We start from the raw sequence: 20854 nt of genomic DNA, 5'->3' as shown, positions 1-20854 counted from the left end.
CCACCTGCCATGAACATAACAACAACATTTCCTCCTGCATCCTTTGCTCTCTGCCCATTGCACTGCTGCATTATTGTCTCATTGTTTTCTGTACTGCAGACTGTTTGGTTTTTAAAACTGTATTATTGTTTTATTGTATTATTGTAGAAGTGAGCGCATTGTGAGCGCTGAGTCAGATCCCTTGTGTGTAAACACACACCTGGCAGGTAAAGCTGACTGTGGCTCTTTCTGTTTCATGGTGTTATTTTTAATAACGGAGCCTGAACTCTGTTCGCCTTCCCGGGTTGATGAGCAGCAGCAGCTGCTTCCCTCTGGCAGGATTTAAACTCCAACCCCCCCCCCCCCTCCCCCCCTTCTGTGGCCTGTTTCCTCTCACCTGTCACCTCTCGTCGCGCCAGCGGCCTCCAGGACGGCAGGCGTGTGCGCATGCGCCGGGGCTCCTGTAGGAACCACTTCCTGCCAAATAGTGCTCCCTGACAACAGACAAAGCTTCGCTGCGCCGATCCCCGCGGAGAGTCTGGATAAAGGCGGCGGGACCCTTCCATGGTAAGGCCGGGCAGGGCCGCGGTGTCCGGGGCAGGGGGCTGGCTAAGAGCCGGGGGGCTGCTCACGGCTCCGGGCTGAGAAGCCTTCACACGATGCCTGCTGGCGCCGACTAATCTCTGGAGCAGAAAACTTTCTCCCCCCCCCCCCCCACCGGTACCGAGTACCGCCAGCGGTTCCGCCCGGGTCCATTCCGGACCGCTGGACCCGGAGGACCGCAGCTAATGGCGCAGTCTAATGTCTGAAGGGACGCTAGCTCTGCTGGCTAACAGGGGGAGTTGGCGGTCCCGTTGCCCGGTGCAGACTAACTCCTGGTGCGCTTAGTTGTGTGAGTGAGAATGAGCGGTTCCGGTCCGGTTCCGAATGTGTCGGTGAGAGAGTTTTATTTGAGCTGGACCGAGCCGCGTCCTGTCAGGAAGTAGTCGGGTTCACCTTCACAGCGCTGAGTGTGGTCGGCGGGGTGTATTTGCTGGAGTCAGCAGGATGTTTACCTGTGGCCAGGTAGGCAGAGCCGGTTCCGGAACTGGAACAGGTTCACCTAGGATCTGCATTCAGAAAGGAATGAACCACACGGCTCGCAGGGGGTCCAGGTCCAGAACCGCCATCATGCAGCCGGTCATCCGGGCCGGTACCGAGACGTTCATGAGCAAAGACACGGACCGGTTTGGACCAGGGTTAGGTTCTGATTCACATTTCAAGAATTGATCCGATTCTCAAGATTTAGAACCGATTCTTTTGGACATTGATCGTATCACATTTATTAGCTGTTACCTGAACTCCATGACTGTAGCTGGTTTTATATTAACATTCAGCCGCAGATTAATGAAGTGATGGCGGCTGTGAGGTCCAAATGGACCCAGGGCAGAAAGTTCTGAGCAGAGCTGGAAGTTCACCGTGGAAAAAAACGCCTTTCTAGAAACAGTTCTTTAGGAATTAAGAAGAATCGGTTCTTTTTACAGCCTGAATTTGGACCCTGTTTGGTCCCCTGGCAGGTCTGGTTTACCGGTACCAGGCCGGTACCGGGCCGGTACCAGGCCGGTACCTGAGCGTCCAGCAGTTGGTAGCGGTCCGTCTCTACATGCGGCTCAGTTTCTGGGTCAGAACCTTCGGCTCCATCCACTCTCACAGTGGGACCCATACGGCCCTGAGCCTGGTGCTGGTACTGCTGTGCTGATGAGCTCTGGTGCCCTGACCCGGTTTCACTGACCAGGAACTATCCCCCCCCCCAGTTCTGCTGAGATCCTCCCTGAACGGGTCTGCTGCAGACATCAGGGCCCAGTTACCCTAGAACCCGACCTACTGGGCCAGGCAGGAAGCCAGAGAGGACCCGGATTCAAACCCAGGACCTTCTTGCTGCCATTTAAATCCACCTGTCCAGCCTCCACCTGCATACCTGAGATGGTTCTCTGGAGAACCTCCTCCACCGTCCGCCCAGCGGCGCTCCTCAGGTTCTCCAGGGAACCCGGGCCGGTTCCCGGGCCTGAGGTCCTGGATAGTTCCAGGAGGGAAGTTCCTGGAAGAGCTCAGACGCAGGAGCCTCTCCTCTCCTTCCTGGGTTCAGCGGTTCTGATCCATCTGGGCCTCAGAGTTAAACCTGGCTCCGGTTCCGACCCTGTTTCCTCTCTGAACGGCGGAGCTTTCTGGTCCACTTGTGTAAATCTTGCATAAGCGTCCGTGTGGCGCCGCGCGGCGTGAACGGATCCTCGCGGCGTGAACGGATCCTCGCGGCACGTTTCTCCCCCGGAACGTGCCGCGAGGATCCGTTTTAAATTAGCCGTCTGACCCAGTTCTGCCCCAGTTCTGCCCGCGGCGCCGTTATGTCAGATAAAGGCTGGGGGCCTCCAGCTGTGGCGGCGGGGCAGAGCGGGGAGATCTTCCCCCGATACGGCGGCCTGGCCCTGGGGGGGGGGGGATGTTTTCCCAGGATGTAGGTTAGGCTCATGTAAGGCGGCCCGCCTCCTAATCCACAGATCAGCGCAGCGGCGCAGACAATGGGGGACGTCAGGTCCACACGTGCCTCACCTGCAGGTCTCGTGCTGGAGATTAGACCAAGGTGCCCCACTTCCTGCCCCCCCCCCCCTCTCCCCCTGCAATATGAAGGAATGGGGGGGGGGGGGGGGGGTTCAGAGTATTTATGGGAGGGGAGAGCAGCCGCCTGTCCTCACAGCTGCTGTGTCTGTGTGAAGCAGGGTCCGGACCGGCGGCTCTGCAGAGCCTGAGACGCAGCGGCTCGCCCCGCCGCCGACATGGACGAGCAGCAGGAGCGCCCGGTGAGTCCGGTTCCCTATGGGGGGGGGGGGGGGTTCTCTGCTTGTTCTTGTGTAGATCTGTGTCTTATTTTCATCTGTTCTGTCCTGGCATGAATGTGTTCGGCTTGCTCTGCTGACCGGCGCCTTCCTGCATTCAGCGCTTTTATTCCGCACATATGAGATTACCAGCCTGAACTGGTGTAAAACATCTTTAATGACTGGAAAAGCTGCCAAGAAACTTTTTTTTTTTCTAGTTGATCAGAGCCAGGAAGTGATCCTACAAATAAATACAGAGACAATAAGGGCTGGACGACGTAAAACAAAAATCATATTGATGCGTCTCCAGAGTTAAAAAATAAAAATTATAAACATATATTTTAAGTGCAGCCCTGGCGACCTATTATTAGATAAAAACTCTAATTTACCAAAGCTGCTGTTTTCTAACAGAGACCAAAGGAAACGTGCTCTGTTAGAAGGGGGCGGGGCTTTCCTGGGTCTGCGTCTGTGATTGGCTGGGAGGATCAGTGACATCAGAATTAAACTACATGACAGGCTGGAGGGCAGAAGGAAGGAAAACTTTTATTTCTATTCTGTCGATGGATAAACTGTTATTGTCGTCTGGTTCTAGTCGTCCATCTGAACAGTTTGTGTGTTTGCAGGCGAAGAAGGCAAAGATGGAGGCCGACGGCGAGCAGGAGCCTGAGCAGAGGTCGGTTTTCAGAATAAAAGCTCTTTTCTCCTTTGCTTATCAGTAAATCCTCCGTCTGTCATCGTCTGCATCCGTGAACCAGATCCGCTTTTTCTGTGGTCAGGAACTTAAATTCTGACGGGCCTCCAGCGACGGTTCTGGCTTCTTCAGAGGAGGACGGTTCTTACGCCGCTCTGTCTGCGGCCCGGCTTGATCCAGGTGAGCAGAACCAGAACCTCTGGACCGCCTCCAGCCCTTCTGCCTGTCAGTCTGCCTTCCTGTGGTCCACATGTTGGTGTGTGAGGTTCTGATGGTGTGAGAGGTTCTGATGGTGTGAGGTTCTGAAGGTGCGAGAGGTTCTACAGGTGTGTGAGGTTCTACAGGTGTGTGAGGTTCTGATGGTGTGTGAGAGGTTCTGATGGTGTGAGAGGTTCTGCAGGTGTGAGGTTCTACAGGTGTGAGAGGTTCTGATGGTGTGAGAGGTTCTGAAGGTGTGAGGTTCTGCAGGTGTGTGAGGTTCTACAGGTGTGTGAGGTTCTACAGGTGTGTGAGGTTCTGATGGTGTGTGAGGTTCTGATGGTGTGTGAGGTTCTGCAGGTGTGTGAGGTTCTGCGTGTGAGAGGTTCTGATGGTGTGAGAGGTTCTGATGGTGTGAGAGGTTCTGATGGTGTGAGAGGTTCTGCAGGTGTGAGAGGTTCTGCAGGTGTGTGAGGTTCTGCAGGTGTGTGAGGTTCTGATGGTGTGTGAGAGGTTCTGATGGTGTGTGAGGTTCTGATGGTGTGTGAGGTTCTGCTGGTGTGAGAGGTTCTTAAGGTGTGTGAGGTTCTGCAGGTGTGAGGTTCTGCAGGTGTGAGAGGTTCTGCAGGTGTGAGAGGTTCTGCGTGTGAGAGGTTCTGAAGGTGTGTGAGGTTCTGCAGGTGTGTGAGGTTCTGCAGGTGAGAGGTTCTGCAGGTGTGTGAGGTTCTGCAGGTGAGAGGTTCTGCAGGTGTGAGAGGTTCTGCAGGTGTGAGAGGTTCTGATGGTGCGAGAGGTTCTGATGGTGCGAGAGGTTCTGATGGTGTGTGAGGTTCTGATGGTGTGAGAGGTTCTGAAGGTGTGTGAGGTTCTGCAGGTGTGAGAGGTTCTGATGGTGCGAGAGGTTCTGATGGTGTGTGAGGTTCTGCAGGTGTGAGAGGTTCTGCGTGTGTGAGAGGTTCTGCAGGTGTGAGAGGTTCTGCAGGTGTGAGAGGTTCTGATGGTGCGAGAGGTTCTGATGGTGTGTGAGGTTCTGCAGGTGTGAGAGGTTCTGCGTGTGTGAGAGGTTCTGCAGGTGTGAGAGGTTCTGCAGGGGTGAGAGGTTCTGCAGGTGTGAGAGGTTCTGCAGGTGTGAGAGGTTCTGATGGTGTGAGAGGTTCTGCAGGTGTGAGAGGTTCTGCAGGTGTGAGAGGTTCTGATGGTGCGAGAGGTTCTGCTGGGGTGAGAGGTTCTGCGTGTGAGAGGTTCTGCAGGTGTGTGAGGTTCTGATGGTGTGAGAGGTTCTGATGGTGTGAGAGGTTCTGTTGGTGTGAGGTTCTGCAGGTGTGTGAGGTTCTGCAGGTGTGAGAGGTTCTGATGGTGTGTGAGGTTCTGCAGGTGTGTGAGGTTCTGCAGGTGTGAGAGGTTCTGCAGGTGTGAGGTTCTGAAGGTGTGTGAGGTTCTGCTGGTGTGAGGTTCTGAAGGTGTGTGAGGTTCTGCTGTGTCTCGGTCTAGCTTGTGTGACTAACTTAGTGTGAGCAGGTGGAGAACCCAGCGAGGTGATCAGGTTCTGATCAGGTTCTGTCTCCTCTGTAAGAACCTGAGAGATGCTCGATCTGCTGATCTGTGGCCGCGTCAGAACCGGGTGGTTCTGGTTCTGGACCCAGATGATTGTGTCTGTGGCTGCAGGTGATCCGGAGCAGGCGAGTAGCGAGCCAGGAGGAGAACCGCCCATCGGCGACGCCGTGGACTCGTACTCGCACGCAGGTAACGGCGGGTTGGTCTGAAGAAGAACCGCATGTTGGACCGGACTAACGCTCAGAACGGTTCTGTTTTCCAGACGCCGGCCCGGCCCAGTCCGACTACGGCCAGCAGGTCTATCAGGAGGCAAAGTGAGTATGAGCGCCGTAGAGCTGGGAGCCCAGGAGATCCTGCACACGGAGCAGAACCTGTCGGTTCTCCTCCGTTCCTGCTTCACCCTGCAGCAGACGTGGCTCCTGCAGGGTGAAGGTTCCTAACGTCTCCTCAGGTCCAGCTTATTTATAGACGCATTAATAGAACGAGTCCAGCCATGTGTGAACCTGAAGGTGGACCTTCTGTCTTCATGACGCCAGTAATGAACGTCAGTTAGCGCTGGACCATAATTCACTAACAATATTTATCAATTAATATCGATGACAGAAGAAAAGGTCAATAAAAAGTTCAATAGAATAACAGTTTTACTTCCTTTTAGCTGTTTAGGTTAATATTACATCATTACATCCTCCCTACCAATCAGAACGCAGACCCAGGGACCAAGCTCCGCCCCTTCATAGAGTTCAGATTTATTTTTTATCAATACGATTTTTTTATCGTGAAGTATATAAAGCTCAGAAATGATGTTCATATTTAAGGCGGTGATTTTATACTCCTCCATGTTCTCCTGATGGATGACGCTCACAGGAAGTCCTTATTAGGGCGTAGCTAACTCCGCCTCCTGCTCTTCCAGCCCTGCAGTGACGTCCTACACCAGCCAGGTGGCGTTCTCCCCTCTGGCCCAGTCCGCCGTGTACTCCTCCTTCCCTCAGACGGGACAGACCTACGGCCTCCCGCCCTTCGGTTAGTACCCCCCCCCCCACTGACCTTCTGCCTTCACACCTCTGACCTCCTCCTCTTCCTCCTCCTCTTCCTCCTCAGGTGCTCTGTGGCCCGGCATCAAAACAGAGACGGGGCTGCCTGAGGCGCCCTCTGCTGGCCAGCCGGGGTTCCTCAGCTTCAGCACCGCGTACACCTCCAGCCCGCCGGGCCAGCTCCACTACTCCTACCCGGGCCAAGGCAAGCCGCGGCCCGCCGCTCCTCACCGGCACCACACACGCACGCAGCCGGGTCTGACTGGGTCTGACCGGGTCTGACCGGGTCTGACCGGGTCTTTGGTTCTGTCTGCAGGGTCCAGCTTCACCACATCCAGCGTTTACTCCAACATCCCCTCCGCTACGGCCGTCAGCACCGCCTCTGCAGCGGCTGGACAGCAGGTGAGGAGAACCGCCGCTCCTCAGAACCGCTGCTCCTCAGAACCGCCGCTCCTCAGAACCGCCGCTACTCAGAACCGGTTCTGATCCAGGTGTCTCTGAGGCGCCTCCAGCAACCGGTCCTTCCATAGCATCCCAACTATTAAACTGCAACTGCTTTTCCTAAGCATCAGAACCAGAACCTTTGTACACCTGATTGCAGGTAAACTGCCCCTCATCCAGAACCGGGGTTCTGCTGGACGTGGAGGTTTCTGCATGCAGCAGGTGGCGCTGTAAGCTTTTAGAGCGACCAGAACCTTAATCTACTTTCAGCATGAGCAGTTCTGGTCGAACCCAGACCTGCGGACAGAAGTTCTTCAGAACCGGGTCTGCAGGTGGAGGCTGTGTTGACCCAGTTGGTGCTGTCCTCTCCTCCTTCTCACGCTGTTCCTCTCTTCTTCCTCCAGGAGTTCAGCAGCTACAGCTCTCTGGGTCAGAACCAGTTCTCCCAGTACTACCACCTTCCTCCCAACTACACTCCTGCCGGGCCGACCAGCACCGACGAGCCCGGCGCCGGCGCCGCCGGATTCTCAGCGGTGAAGTCCGAAGAGGCCGCCCCAGCCGGACTGCCTCCCAGAGGTGCTTCACGTTCCGAGCTCACGTCAACGTTCTGTAGGTCTCTGGTGATCAGAACCTGGTTCTGCGGCCCGCGGACCTCACAGGCAGTAAAGGAGCAGGGTGCAGGTTTTAATGGAGAGGGAAGTTCTGGTTCTGGTTACTGTTGGTCGCGGTTCTGACAGGTGCTCTCACCTGGTACTTTGTTAAAGGTCAGAACCACGTGAAGCTGCTCCTGTTGAGCTACAAGACAAAAACCCAGCGACTGGAAGGAGATAACCGGGTCAGAACCTTCAGAACCAAAAGGGTTTTGAATCAGATGAGGTTTAAATTGGTTTTCTGTGTAGGATTAAACGAAGCGGGCCGATTCCGAGCCTTTAGGCGCAGCACTCAGCGACCCGTCCTGGTTCTGGATAAAACGGGTTCTGTGAGGAACGGACCTGATCCGGTTTTCTAAGAACAGTCGATGGGTCGTTAGAATGAGGTTCTAGCCCACCAGAGGTTGGTCCAAATGACCCTGATGGACCAGAACCCGGTGTCAGACACTGACGTCTCGGTTCCGTCTCGGTTCCGTCTCGGTTCCGCCTCAGACGCGTCTCCAGCGGAGAACCTGCCGGCGGGTGCAGCTCTTCCTGCGGGCGGCGCCGGAGACCAGGAGGAAGTGGGTCGGCGGAACTCGGTGGGGAAGTCCAAAGGGAAGGCCAAGAAGTCTGAGAGCTCGCCGGCTGCCAGCAGCGACCTGGAGGTAAGCTGGACTGGACCGGCACGGGTTCTGCAGGGTTCTGTAGGGTTCTGACAGGTGTGTTCCGGGTCACATGGTCCAATTCTGCTGCTTTCAGCGCATCTTCCTCTGGGATCTGGACGAGACCATCATCATCTTCCACTCGCTGCTCACCGGCACCTACGCGCAGAAGTTCGGCAAGGTGAGGTTCTGCCCCGAGGCCCGCGGCACCAGCCTCGGATCAGAACGGTCATCTCAGATTCTGGTTCTGGTTCTGTCCAGGACCCGGCCACCATGCTGAACCTGGGCCTGCAGATGGAGGAGCTGATCTTCGAGCTGGCAGACACGCATCTGTTCTTCAACGACCTGGAGGTAGAGTTGATGCGGAACCCGGCGCCGGAACCGCCCAGAACCTGCAGGCGATCCATCAGAACCTTCTGCTCATCTAAACGTCTGTTGTCTCTTGTAGGAGTGCGACCAGGTCCACATCGAGGACGTGGCGTCGGATGATAACGGACAAGACCTGAGGTCGGCGCCGCCACACCAGAACCAGAACCACCGTAGCGTCATCAGCCCGCTTATCACCTGTTTTTCCTCCATCCAGTAACTACAACTTCTTGGCGGACGGGTTCAGCGGTTCTGGAGGAGGAGGAGCAGCCGGCGGCGCCGCCGGGGTCCAGGGCGGCGTGGAGTGGATGCGCAAACTGGCCTTTCGGTACCGCCGGCTAAAAGAGATCTACAGCAGCTACAAAGGCAACGTGGGCGGTGAGTGAGGAGGAGGGGTTCAGAACCGGGTTCTGTTGGACCTGAGCTGACGTGGTTCTTCCTGCAGGGCTGCTGAACCCCGTGAAGAGAGACCTGCTGCTGCGGCTGCAGGCCGAGATCGACGGCGTCACCGACTCGTGGCTCGCCACCGCTCTCAAGTCGCTGCTGCTCATCCAGTCCAGGTCCGGCCCACAAACGGCTCGGTTCTGGTGCCGTGTCCGTCGGCTCGGGTTCACCGTGTGTTTCTGTGCCACAGAGGGAAGTGTGTGAACGTGCTGGTCACCACCACCCAGCTGGTTCCGGCTCTGGCCAAGGTTCTGCTGTACGGCCTGGGAGACGTCTTCCCCGTGGAGAACATCTACAGCGCCACAAAGATCGGTGCGTATGACCCGCCCGGCCCGGCCCGGCCCGGCCCGGCCCGGCGGCTGCAGAACCTCACGGTCTCCTCTCCACCCAGGGAAGGAGAGCTGCTTCGAGAGGATCGTGTCTCGCTTCGGGAAGAAGGTGACCTACGTGGTGATCGGAGACGGCCGAGACGAGGAGTTCGCCGCCAAGCAGGTAGGTTCTGATGTTCTGGACCCACTTCAGAGGAGCCGGACCGAACTCTGCTTTCACCTGTGATCAAAGCCCAACCAGGAACCCAGTTTCTCACAGGCAGGACGGGTCGGTTCTGGAGCCGCCTGAGTCCCAGAACCTCAGCATCTCTGCTGGAGGAGGAGCAGCGCACATCAAAACAGATTCAGATAAACTAGTTTAACTGATGAAATTAGTTTATCTGGCTAACTAATTTAATCAGCTGATTAAACTTAGTTAGCCAGTTAAACTAGTTTAATCAGCTGATTAAACTAGTTTAACCAGTTAAACTAGTTTAATCAGCTGATTAAACTAGTCTAATTAACCAGTTAAACTAGTTTAATTAACCAGTTAAACTAGTTTAATTAACCAGATAAACTAGTTTAATTAACATCCCGGCTGCTGCAATAAAAGCCTGTAGAGAATCACGGTGTAGTTACCGCTCTCTGCCAGCAGGGGGCAGAGTCTCCCGCTCCTGGAGCTGTTCTCCAGGATTTAGTCTGAGGTTAAATTAAACGGGAAAATTGTCTTCAGGACTGAAGTTCTGAAGGTCCAGTTCCAAACGGGCTCTTCAGAGTCCAGGATCAGAAATAAATGGATCCAGGAGCTGAAACTGAAAACCAGACCTCAGAGTCTGAAAGCAACGTGGAACCAAAGAACCGGTTCTAGATGAACACCTGCATCTACCTGCAGGTGTTCATCTAGAACCGGACCGACTGGTGAAACCTGCCCCCTGCTGCTGGAAGCTGTCCTGCAGCCAACATCACTGGACCCCATGGGTGGCTCGGTACCGGACCTCAGCAGAACCCAATGCAGAACCCTCTGGGTGTAAAATGTTTTGTCTGGCGAGGCTGACGTCATGTAGTGACACGAAGAACCTCGGGGGATTTTCACCTCAACCAGCCGGTCGGTTCAGTCGTCGGGTCGAACTGCTGAAGCTCCGGCTGTGTAAACCGGGCCGGTACCGAGAGGCTCAACCCGCTTCTATGTGCTCCAGAACCGATCACTGTTACACTCTTAATGTCGCCGTCTCTGTCGTTCCTAAACGGGCTCCAGTGGGTCCGGACCCGAGCTCCCGGTACCGGTCCGTTCTAGGACTGTTACTGTTTTAAAGCTCTTAATGGTCTCTGACCTGCTGAGTTTCTGCATGATCCCTGAGGTCCGGTTCTTCCTCAGTGTTCCCGCAACTAAACAGAAGATTTAACGCTGTTCTAAGTTATTTAATGTTTAATAAATAACTCTCTGTCTGTTAGTTATTGTTTGGTGAATATCAACCAATCAGCTGATATCAGGACAATAGTTGAAAGAAATGATTCGATCTCTGGTGATCTTTTAACAGCAAACTCTGCACACATATAGAATAAGGAGTGACAACTTCTCTTCATTTATTTCTGTTAATAAATTCTTGAACTTGAACATCCAGAGAACATCTCTATAGAATGCTGTTTATTTGAATTAACATTATATTTCAATCAATAAATGCTCTCTACTAGGCTAGTGAAATTTAACTAAAACTACTAAGCAAAAGCCAAAAGAAGAACTATATTCACACAAAGAAACAAAAAGACAAAATGAAATGGTTGATCATCATCAGAATGATTCAGTAAATCCTGGTTCTCTGCAGATCTGAGTTAAAGAACCAAAGTTCATCTTAAAGAACGTGGAATGAGGTTAAATTAGCTTAACTAATTCCGAACATTTAGTATGTGTTTCAACTCATTCACAATGCAAACATTAAGTTAAACATTATTTGATGAGATACCATTTTAAAGAATCAGCATCTTTAGGACACCAGGAAATAATTCAGACTCCAATTTAGGAAGCTAGGTGGCGCTGTAGATCTTCCTGTGGTCGTTGTTCACATTAGCCTGATGAGTTAATCCTAAAACTACAGGGAACTGCATTAAATCCATTTTAATGTTCTTTATTAATGCTGAACACTCAGTTATTAAGGAGGCTGATAGCGGCTAATGCTAGCGGCTAATGCTAGCGGCTAATGCTAGCGGCTAATGCTAGCGGCTAATGCTAGCGGCTAATGCTAGCGGCTAATGCTAGCGGCTAATGCTAGCGGCTAATGCTAGCGGCAGTTCAGCGCCGACTTAAAAACACTTTAAAGCCGCATTTTGCTGTAAAACACAAACGTTAACGTCCCATCAGTGTCTGGTGTCGCAGTAGTTCTGACCCGGTAAGCTTTGATACTCGGCAGCACCGGCGCTTTTATTCCAGGTTTCTTTGATCAGTTTTTGACAGATTTAGAAGATTTTAGCTAAAGCGGCTGTTAGCTGATGTAAAGCTAAAGGTTCTGGTGCCTGATGAGTCAAAGTTCTGCTGGGTTTGGGTCTCTGAGCTAACATGCTCTCCTCTCTGCAGCACAACATGCCTTTCTGGAGGATCTCCACCCACGGCGACCTGGTCTCCCTGCATCAGGCGCTGGAACTGGACTTCTTGTAACCGACTCCAGGACGTGGCCACTGAAAGGGAACCGGGTCTGGGTCGACCCGCCTCCACGGCAGCTAAACCCGCCGCAGCTCAGACTCACACCCAGTTTACTCCTGTTAGGTTTTCTCTAAAGGTTCTGCAGCGGACCTGAAGACCGCTGGGCCCGTCCGGCGGGTCCGTTTAGTATTAGTTTGAACCCAGAACTCTGGATGGTTCTGTGTGGCGTGCTGATGATCTCACTCACAGAGCTCCAGTCCTGCATGCAAACATCGGTCCAGATTTTCCTGCTGCGGCCCCAACAGAACCACCAGAACCCAGAACAGAGCTGATGAACGCTCAGGGCGTCCTTAATCCCAAAGAACCAGAACCATTCCTTATAACCCCTGTGGACACGTGGAGGTTCTGTTTCAGCTTCATCCTGGATGGGCAGAACTTCGTCAGAACTGCAGACGGGCTGAACGGGTCGCTCAGCGTCTGGACCTTAAATGACGAGGGGTTCTGCGGGTCTGGAGGTGATCGTGGAGCTCCGGTTCTGATGGGTCAGAACAAATGTAGCTTTTCCTTTAGAGATGAAGAGAACCAGGAGGGCGTCTCTGCACGGTGAGGACCGCTGGAACCGGACCTTCTGAACCGGAGCGGTCCAGCTGGACCACTGAGTGATTCTGAGCCCGGTTCTGCTCTGTGCCTTTAACATCGTCTGTCGCGGCGCCGCGGGATCCAAAGTGTTATTTTAGTAGGGTTTGGTTCTGTTTCGTGTTCTGTGATCCAAACATCTCCATCCAGCACCGACCCAAAGATGGTTCCTGTGTTCTGGTAGGTTCTTCTCACCAGAGGGTCCTTTGGACTGGAGCTTATAGTTGCTGAGACAATCAGAAAAACTGCTGCACGGCTCAAAGACCCGGATCTCCGGTTCTGCAGAACTTCTGAAGATCTTTTGAGTCTTTGGAGTAAAAGTGATACATTTCTGTTTGCTTTGGTCCAAAGTCTGGTGTTAAAACTGCTCTGATGTCAGAACCGGTCCAGTTTGTAGAACCCGGTCCATTCAGCCTGAACATCTGGTGCTGATGCTCGGTGGAAGCAGAACCGCAGGAAGTTCTGCTGGTCCTTGAGTCGTGCAGCAGTCGTGATGAAGCAGCGTTCCGGACCCGCCTGCAGGAGGAGGAAGTTCCTCCGCTCTGAATGTTCCTGAATGTTCCTGCATGTTCTGCGGTGGAAGCGGCGCCGCGGGTCGGCCGGCGGCGCCGCGGGTCGGCCGGCGGCGCCGCGGGTCGGCCGGCGGCGCCGCTTCCTGGCGCTGTCGCCACTGAACTCTTGTTTTTCTGCTCTTCATCTCGTTGGGAGAAACTGTAAATACATCCTAAACATTTCAGCCTTGTGGTTTTTTTCCAGAAGTTCAGTTTTATTTCGTATCAGAAACTGATTTCTGGCACCATGGAGTTATTTTGCTCATCTGAATAAAAATAAATAAAAGTTTTTGTGCAAAGATAAAGATCAGATTAATTTAGAATATATTACTGACCTGCAGTGCTGTAAGTTTAAATGCTCCAAACCCAGACGACCCATGTTTGTTTTTACTGGTTCTGCTCAAACTGGGTCGGTACACCCAGAGTTGGACGGGTTCATCAGAACTTGGAAGCTTCCTGGCATCTAATCGGTGCATTAAAGCCGTCCATGAATGTCCCTCAGCTGGTCACACGTCTTCCTGCCAGCCTCCAGGTGCAGCTAGAATAAAAACTCAAAGTTTAAAAAGCAATTTATGGCTGGAGGAAAATTCTGGAATAATTTAGCGAAGAACCTGATTCCAGATACAGAGGCTGATCAGCTGGAAATAAAATGTAACAATTCCCTGTTTACTGAGCTCAACCTTAAAGAAATTAACATTTCCACAGATTTCTGTAAACAATTCAAGCCTGACCCCCCCCCCCCCCCCCCCCCCAAGTCAAACGAGCAGGACTGCAGGCTGACCTCATGCACAGGTTCTACTGAATCCTGCTGACGACCCGATTAGAGCTGGGCAATTATTCTCATTTGCATAATATTCTAATTAATAAAAACAAACGTGTGTGTGTATGTATATATATATATATATATATATATATATAAACAGGGGTTGGACAATGAAACTGAAACACCTCTCATTTTAGTGTGGGAGGTTTCATGGCTAAATTGGACCAGCCTGGTGGCCAATCTTCATTAATTGCACATTGAACCAATAAGAGCAGAGTGTGAAGGTCCAATTAGCAGGGTAAGAGCACAGTTTTGCTCAAAATATTGCAATGCACACATTATGGGTGACATACCAGAGTTCAAAGGAGGACAAATTGTTGGTGCACGTCCTGCTGGCGCATCTGTGACCAAGACAGCAAGTCTTTGTGATGTATCAAGAGCCACGGTGTCCAGGGTAATGTCAGCATACCACCAAGAAGGACGAACCACATCCAACAGGATTAACTGTGGACGCAAGAGGAAGCTGTCTGAAAGGGATGTTCGGGTGCTAACCCGGATTGTATCCAAAAAACATAAAACCACGGCTCCCCAAATCACGGCAGAATTAAATATGCATCTCAACTGTTTCCACCAAAACTGTCCGTCGGGGGCTCCACAGGGTCAATATCCACGGCCGGGCTGCTATAGCCAAACCTTTGGTCACTCGTGCCAATGCCAAACGTCGGTTTCAGTGGTGCAAGGAGCTCAAATCTTGGGCTGTGGACAATGTGAAACATGTATTGTTCTCTGATGAGTCCACCTTTACTGTTTTCCCAACATCCGGGAGAGTTACGGTGTGGAGAAGCCCCAAAGAAGCGTACCACCCAGACTGTTGCATGCCTAGAGTGAAGCATGGGGGTGGATCAGTGATGGTTTGGGCTGCCATATCATGGCATTCCCTTGGCCCCATACTTGTGCTAGATGGGCGCGTCACTGCCAAGGACTACCGAACCATTCTGGAGGACCATGTGCATCCAATGGTTCAAACATTGTATCCTGAAGGAGGTGCCGTGTATCAGGATGACAATGCACCAATACACACAGCAAGACTGGTGAAAGATTGGTTTGATGAACATGAAAGTGAAGTTGAACATCTCCCATGGCCTGCAGTCACCACATCTAAATATTATTGAGCCACTTTGGGATGTTTTGGAGGAGTCAGGAAACATTTTCCTCCACCAGCATCACGTTGTGACCTGGCCACTATCCTCCAAGAAGAATGGCTTAAAATCCCTCTGACCACTGTGCAGGACTTGAATATGTCATTCCCAAGATGAACTGATGCTGTATTGGCCGCAAATAGCCCAAGCACCAGATGATCAACTCCAGCTGGGAGCAGCTCAGCTCATTCTTTCTTTCTCTGCCACCTACTTCTCTCTTTCCCTCTCCTCTCCAACCAGTTGTGATTTTTGTTAAATAAATCCCATTTTAAGTTATCCCATGCGGGCCTTCCCTTTGATTTGTTATGGTCCAAGAGCCAGGCCATAACAAAAAAAATCTATCTATCTATCTATCTATCTATCTATCTATCTATCTATCTATCTATCTATCTATCTATCTATCTATCTATCTATCTATCTATCTATCTATCTATCTATCTATCTATCTATCTATCTATCTATCTATCTCTGCTCTGTGAAGGCATCAGAGCTTTGTTAGACATTAGTGATATATATATATATATATATATATATATATATATATATATATATATATATATATATATATATGTGTGTGTGTGTGTGTGTGTGTGTGTGTGTGTCTGTTTTGTCTGCACCATCAACACCAAGTCAAATTCCTTGTAAGTGCAAACCTACCTGGCAATAAACTTGATTCTGATTCTGAACTAGGAGTTAAATCTGGAAACAAATCTGTTCTACACAACACAAAATAAGGTCTTAAAATGTCTTATTAGAAAAATTTAATCTTAGGAGAGATATTTGAGAATCTAACTCCTCTGGACTGGAAGTTAATTTTGAACATTTATAACTGTGGACTTTTCATTTAGGAATTGTGGTTTTTGCAAACATGAGGATAAATCACAGCATCGGGACTCAGATGTGCAACAAAACTTGGTTCAGTTAGTAAGATTAACTTTACAGTTAAATCAACTTTCAGACTGTTGGTTACACCAAACAGCTTGAATGATTCAAGCATTTGAATTTCTGCTTTTTGTAGAACAGTTTATTATCACTAGATGAGAATATTTTGGATTTAACTTTTTTTCAAAAGTCTAAAAGTGTCAGACGTGATATTCTCATACGTGGGCATGTTGTTTCTAACTCAGTCTGATTTTATTCCTGATGGCTTGATTGCACAACAGGGTTCTTACCCCGTTTACCAGAGTTTGAAGTGGTGCTGGGACTAAAACCCAAGTTTTGTCATATCTAAAAAAGTTAAAAGGAGTTGCTGGGTCAGAGGTTCATCTGGAGCCACGCTGATGCAGAGCTATGGGTCATCAGCGTGGCTCCAGAAGTTAAAGCCGTGATGACATCACCCACACGCGGCATAAAGACTGAACTAAGCTCAATTTATTTATAAAGCACCAAAACAAGAATTCAAAATAATGGTTAAAATTATGTAAAATAAAGGTGCCTGTGCAAATTCTCTGCACCAGCCCATTATTTTATTAAATAATGTTTTGTTTAACTCAGGATTTTAATTGTGAATCAGGATTCACTGAATCATTCTGATGATTCACCATTTTAATTTGTCTTTTGTTTATAGTACATAGTTCCTTAGCTTAGCTTCTTTTTATCTTAATTTTGTTTTAGTTAGTAGACAGGACTGGTTGATTGAAATATAGTGTTAATTCAGATAAACAGCATTCTATAGTGATGTTCTCTGGATGTTCATTTTATTTCTGTTAATAAATTGTTGAACTTGAAGGGAAGTTGTCACTCCTTTTTATTCTATATGTGTGCAGAGTTTGCTGTTAAATGATCACTAGTGATCGAATCATTACCTAACTATTATCCTGATATCAGCTGATTGGGTTGATATTCACAGTTTTATTTATTAAACATTAAACTTTAAACAGTGTGTAATAGCACAATATAATGCATCCAATAAATCAATCTGTGAAATTTCAGAAAGGGAGAACTCAAATTCAGATCAAATTGATGGCTATAAAATTTCAGGATGTGCAGATGACAATTCCAGAACAGAAGAAATAAAATAGTAATTAAATAAGTTGGCGACTTTTTCCCAGTTACAGACTTAATTGTTTACTACAAGGTTTTTGGATCAGTGTGAGCAGAAACAGTTAACAAACACGTATAGTTGCAGATGGTTCAGGATAAGATCTCTTGCTGTGCAGCAATGCTGAACACGCTGAAATAGGGAAGAAGTCACGTCTGTCAGATTCAACCTGACAGGTTATACCAGGAGTAACAGTGTGTGGGTGGAACGTCGGGTTCTTCAGAAAACTTCAGGAAGCTCAGCTTCAGTTGTTGCTGGTATCTCAGCAGCAGAAACAATGGACTTCATCATGGAATATTTTAATGGTTCTGAATCTTCTGATTCTGGGCCACCTCAGAATATAGAAGAGAACAAGACTAGCAAATGGGCGGATATTTTTTCTCTTTTCGGTCCAGTGTTGTTTCTCCTCGACATTGCTCTAGATATCCGAACTGCAGTGGGACTGTACAACCAGAAGAACTACTTCAGCCTGGCTATTCTGGTGGTGCTGCTCATAAGCTCGACCGTCCTTGTGAACATTTATAGCTGGATCTGGTACAACGATAAAAAGTTTGATGGTGCTAAGACTAAACTGGAAAAAGTCCTGAAACCCTGGTTCACAGTTCTGCACTTCTTCACACTAGGAATCCTCATCAGGTACGTCAAGGCAAACAGGACTGGCATAATCTCTTCATGCTGTGTATTTTCTGCTCTTTTCTTTGCGTTTTAAACATGATGCTTTTAGAGAGAAGAAATGAGATTTTCCTGCTTTAACTTTCCAGGACTTTAAACCAGGCTTTATCCTGTTAGGTTTTTCTTACCGCAGCATTGTCACATCATTAACTCAGTCTGACTGGTTTTGTTCCAGGCATTTGGCCGCTGCATCCATTTCATTGAAAAACCTTCGCTCCAAGAACCCTCCTGCGGGGAACGAGGAAGGAACCACGAACCAGGGGTACAACCTAATGATTCTGCAGATCTTTGAGTCCTACTCAGAGTGCTCCTCAGATTGGTTCCTTCATGTTACCTCAACCTTACACCGTCATTGATTTAGTCTAACTGGTTTTCTTCCAGGGATTCAGCCACTCCGTGTTTTTCACCGGAAATCAGCAGCCATGATGAACCAGAGCTGGAGAAGACAACCCCGTACCTGTGGTACAACCTGAGGACTCTGCAGATCATCGAGTCCTACACTGAAAGCGCTCCTCAGATCGTCCTGATGTTCACCATCACCCTGAGGGACGAATGCTGGATACTAAATTACTATACAGGTGAGCTTCATCCTCATTGATAATGGTCAACTGCGTTAATCCAAAAGTTCACAGCCTCACAGAACAAGGGTGAGCTCAGTTGCTCCTGTGATCAATGAAGATTATTTTAGAATAAAATCGAATTTCCAAAGTCAATTTCAATCGGATTATACAGATTAGTAAAAAAAAATCCTCTCTAAGGAAACCCAGCAGGTTGCATCAAGTCTCTCCAAGCAGCGTTTCACTCCTCCTGAAAGAGCGTAGAGCCACAGTGGACAGTCGTCTGCATTGTTGATGGCTTTGCAGCAATCCCTCATACTGAGCATGCATGAAGCGACAGTGGAGAGGAAAACTCCCCTTTAACAGGGAGGAGAACCTCCAGCAGAACCAGAACCAGGCTCAGTGTGAACGCTCATCTGCCTCCACCCACTGGGGCTTAGAGAAGACAGAGCAGAGACACAGAAAGCTCAGAAGCTCACATTGACCCAGGAGTACTTTCTATGTTAGAGAAGACAGAGCAGAGACACAGAAAGCTCAGAAGCTCACATTGACCCAGGAGTACTTTCTATGTTAGAGAAGACAGAGCAGAGACACAGAAAGCACAGAAAGATCAATAACACTAGAAGGATCTTAACTGCAGCTTGGACTGAAGTTTTGGATAGCGAGCGCGTCATTCCCCTATTCAGCCGCTCGGCGACGCAGAGTTCCATACCAATAGGGGTTGTTGGTCTGTGATGTGCTCTTGTGTGTAACAGTTTTACACTTTTTAAAATGAGAAAGGATGAGACTCATGGAGGCAGGCACCAATGTTGTATTGGGGCTGAATGAAGGTCGTCTTAGCGGTTAGCATTAGCTTCCACTAATTTCTTTAGCTGTTTTGTGGTTCAGTGTTAGTGAAACTAATGTTTGAGATAGTAGAACATGGTTTAGTTAAGCTAACTTTTTGATTAGCTGTGCCCAACACTGGTCTCCCTGAGGCAGTGTGGAAGGACCACCGTCAGGACCGGGTCAGAGCACCACAACTGGAAGTTGTCGTCTATCTCAGACCTTTCAAAGCAGTAAAGCTGCTTTTCTAAATGCAACTCCACATTTACAGGCCACAGTTGTCTTCTGATGCAACAGGACCGTCCAAGAAGCCGATTCCTGATGGAAGGATGTCTGTCTGAGCTTCAGCTTCAGCTGCAGGTTCTGATGATGTCTGAATGTTCTCATATTGGCTCTCTGTCTCCTTAGGTGCAAAGATCCTCGTCTCAGTAGTGAGCATCATCTATTCTGAGTTCAAATACTATGAACCAGTACTTGAGAAAACCAGTTGCTCTTTGATCCAGGTGATTCCTTACTTATCCTGGAAGCTGCCCCTTCTTGCAAGTCGCCTCTCCGCCCTCGCCCTCTTCGCCTCGGTGGAGCCCTGCTTCATCTTCACTCACTTCATCTGCTCCTGGCTGGTGTTATTCTTCGTGGCCACCTGCTCCCAGACAGAATTAATGGAGAAAGGGGGAAGGGGGGAGTGGCTTTTCCGGGCCACCTTGGGTGTCATGTGGTACTTCACCTGGTTCAGTGGGGGGGTGAAGGGGCAAACGGGTAAAAGGATGTGGCTGTACCACTTCTGCATGCTGCTGGACATCATTCTCCTCTCTGGATTGTGGTACTGGAGAATGATCTCAGATCCTCCTCACTTTGAACTCTCTCCTTTGAAAGTTCTCATCCTAACAGTAAGTGTGGCCATTTTGTCTCAGATTGGAGCGATGAATAGGGCCGTTCATTTAACCATCCTCCAAAACGTAGCAGATGAACGGGATGAGAAGCAGGAGAAACTATTTGAATTAGACGATTCAGATTCACCATGCGATCCCAAAAGGATGATGATATTGTGTAAACATTTCTGCTAAGATAAGATAAGATAGTCTTTATTGATCTCACATTGGAAAAATTCACTTGTCACATCGGCTCAATAGTCAGGAGTAAGAAAAGGTGCATCAGTTGTATTCACTGCATCTTCCTACATACAGTGGATCAATAAGAAAATGAAAAAAAAAAAGAATAAAAATACTAAAGAAATCGGAGTAGGCAGATGATGTCTTGTGTAATTCCCGGTTATACACACACACACACACACACACACATATATATATATATATATATATATATATATATATATATATATATATATATATATATATATATATATATATATTAGGGCTGGGCAAGTTAACGCGTTAATTTCGCGTTAATTCATTAGACTATTAACGGCGATATCTATTTTATCGCGCATTAACGCGTGTTGCTCACATGCTTTCAGTCAGTGTCAGTCAGCACGCACGCTGACTGCAGTGCGCTGTGTCACGGCAGCACTCTCCCGCTCCCCCTCCCCTCTCGTACATGGCTCAGCGGCGCCAGCCAATCAGCACGCAGGCTCAGCCTGGCCCGCCCACTCAGCTCTCACACAAACTCAACACACAAACAGCTGAGAGAGACCGCAGCAGCGGAAAAACATGAACAGGGGAAGTAGCACCGTTTGGCTTTATTTTAATACCGTAAATGAAATCAAGCTGTATGTTTTGTAAAAAGCCGGTTCATTTCAGTGGAAACACAACAAATTTATCCAAGCACGTGAAAAAACATGAGCAAGAAAACGTCGAGCCACA

General features: G+C 49.4%; 2 protein-coding genes across 3 annotated transcripts; both read left to right on the top strand.

Moving 5' to 3' along the window:
- Positions 1–405: 405 nt before the first annotated feature.
- On the top strand, positions 406–13282 carry eya3 (EYA transcriptional coactivator and phosphatase 3). Of its 2 annotated transcripts, none has more exons than XM_036145681.1 (19): positions 406–546; positions 2733–2813; positions 3452–3501; positions 3605–3699; positions 5383–5460; positions 5534–5585; positions 6182–6291; positions 6370–6507; positions 6619–6704; positions 7148–7319; positions 7886–8040; positions 8135–8218; positions 8299–8388; positions 8486–8544; positions 8621–8781; positions 8849–8963; positions 9038–9159; positions 9239–9339; positions 11725–13282. In XM_036145681.1, exons 2-19 carry the CDS (start codon positions 2790–2792, stop codon positions 11803–11805), a joined length of 1773 nt encoding a protein of 590 aa, XP_036001574.1. In that variant the 5' UTR covers positions 406–546; positions 2733–2789; the 3' UTR covers positions 11806–13282. The 2 variants fall into 2 exon arrangements, with proteins under 2 accessions (XP_036001574.1, XP_036001575.1); XM_036145682.1 differs by having other exon boundaries at positions 411–546; positions 2730–2813.
- Positions 13283–16750: 3468 nt separating this feature from the next.
- Positions 16751–20295, top strand: LOC110367576 (XK-related protein 8). The gene is made up of 4 exons (XM_021313743.2): positions 16751–17616; positions 17828–17914; positions 18034–18230; positions 19443–20295. Exons 1-4 carry the CDS (start codon positions 17258–17260, stop codon positions 20096–20098), a joined length of 1299 nt encoding a protein of 432 aa, XP_021169418.2. The 5' UTR covers positions 16751–17257; the 3' UTR covers positions 20099–20295.
- Positions 20296–20854: the final 559 nt, after the last annotated feature.

The sequence above is a fragment of the Fundulus heteroclitus genome, chromosome 13, assembly GCF_011125445.2.
Source record: "Fundulus heteroclitus isolate FHET01 chromosome 13, MU-UCD_Fhet_4.1, whole genome shotgun sequence".
Taxonomy (NCBI): Eukaryota; Metazoa; Chordata; class Actinopteri; order Cyprinodontiformes; family Fundulidae; genus Fundulus; species Fundulus heteroclitus.
This window is presented reverse-complemented; position numbering and strand designations above follow the sequence as displayed.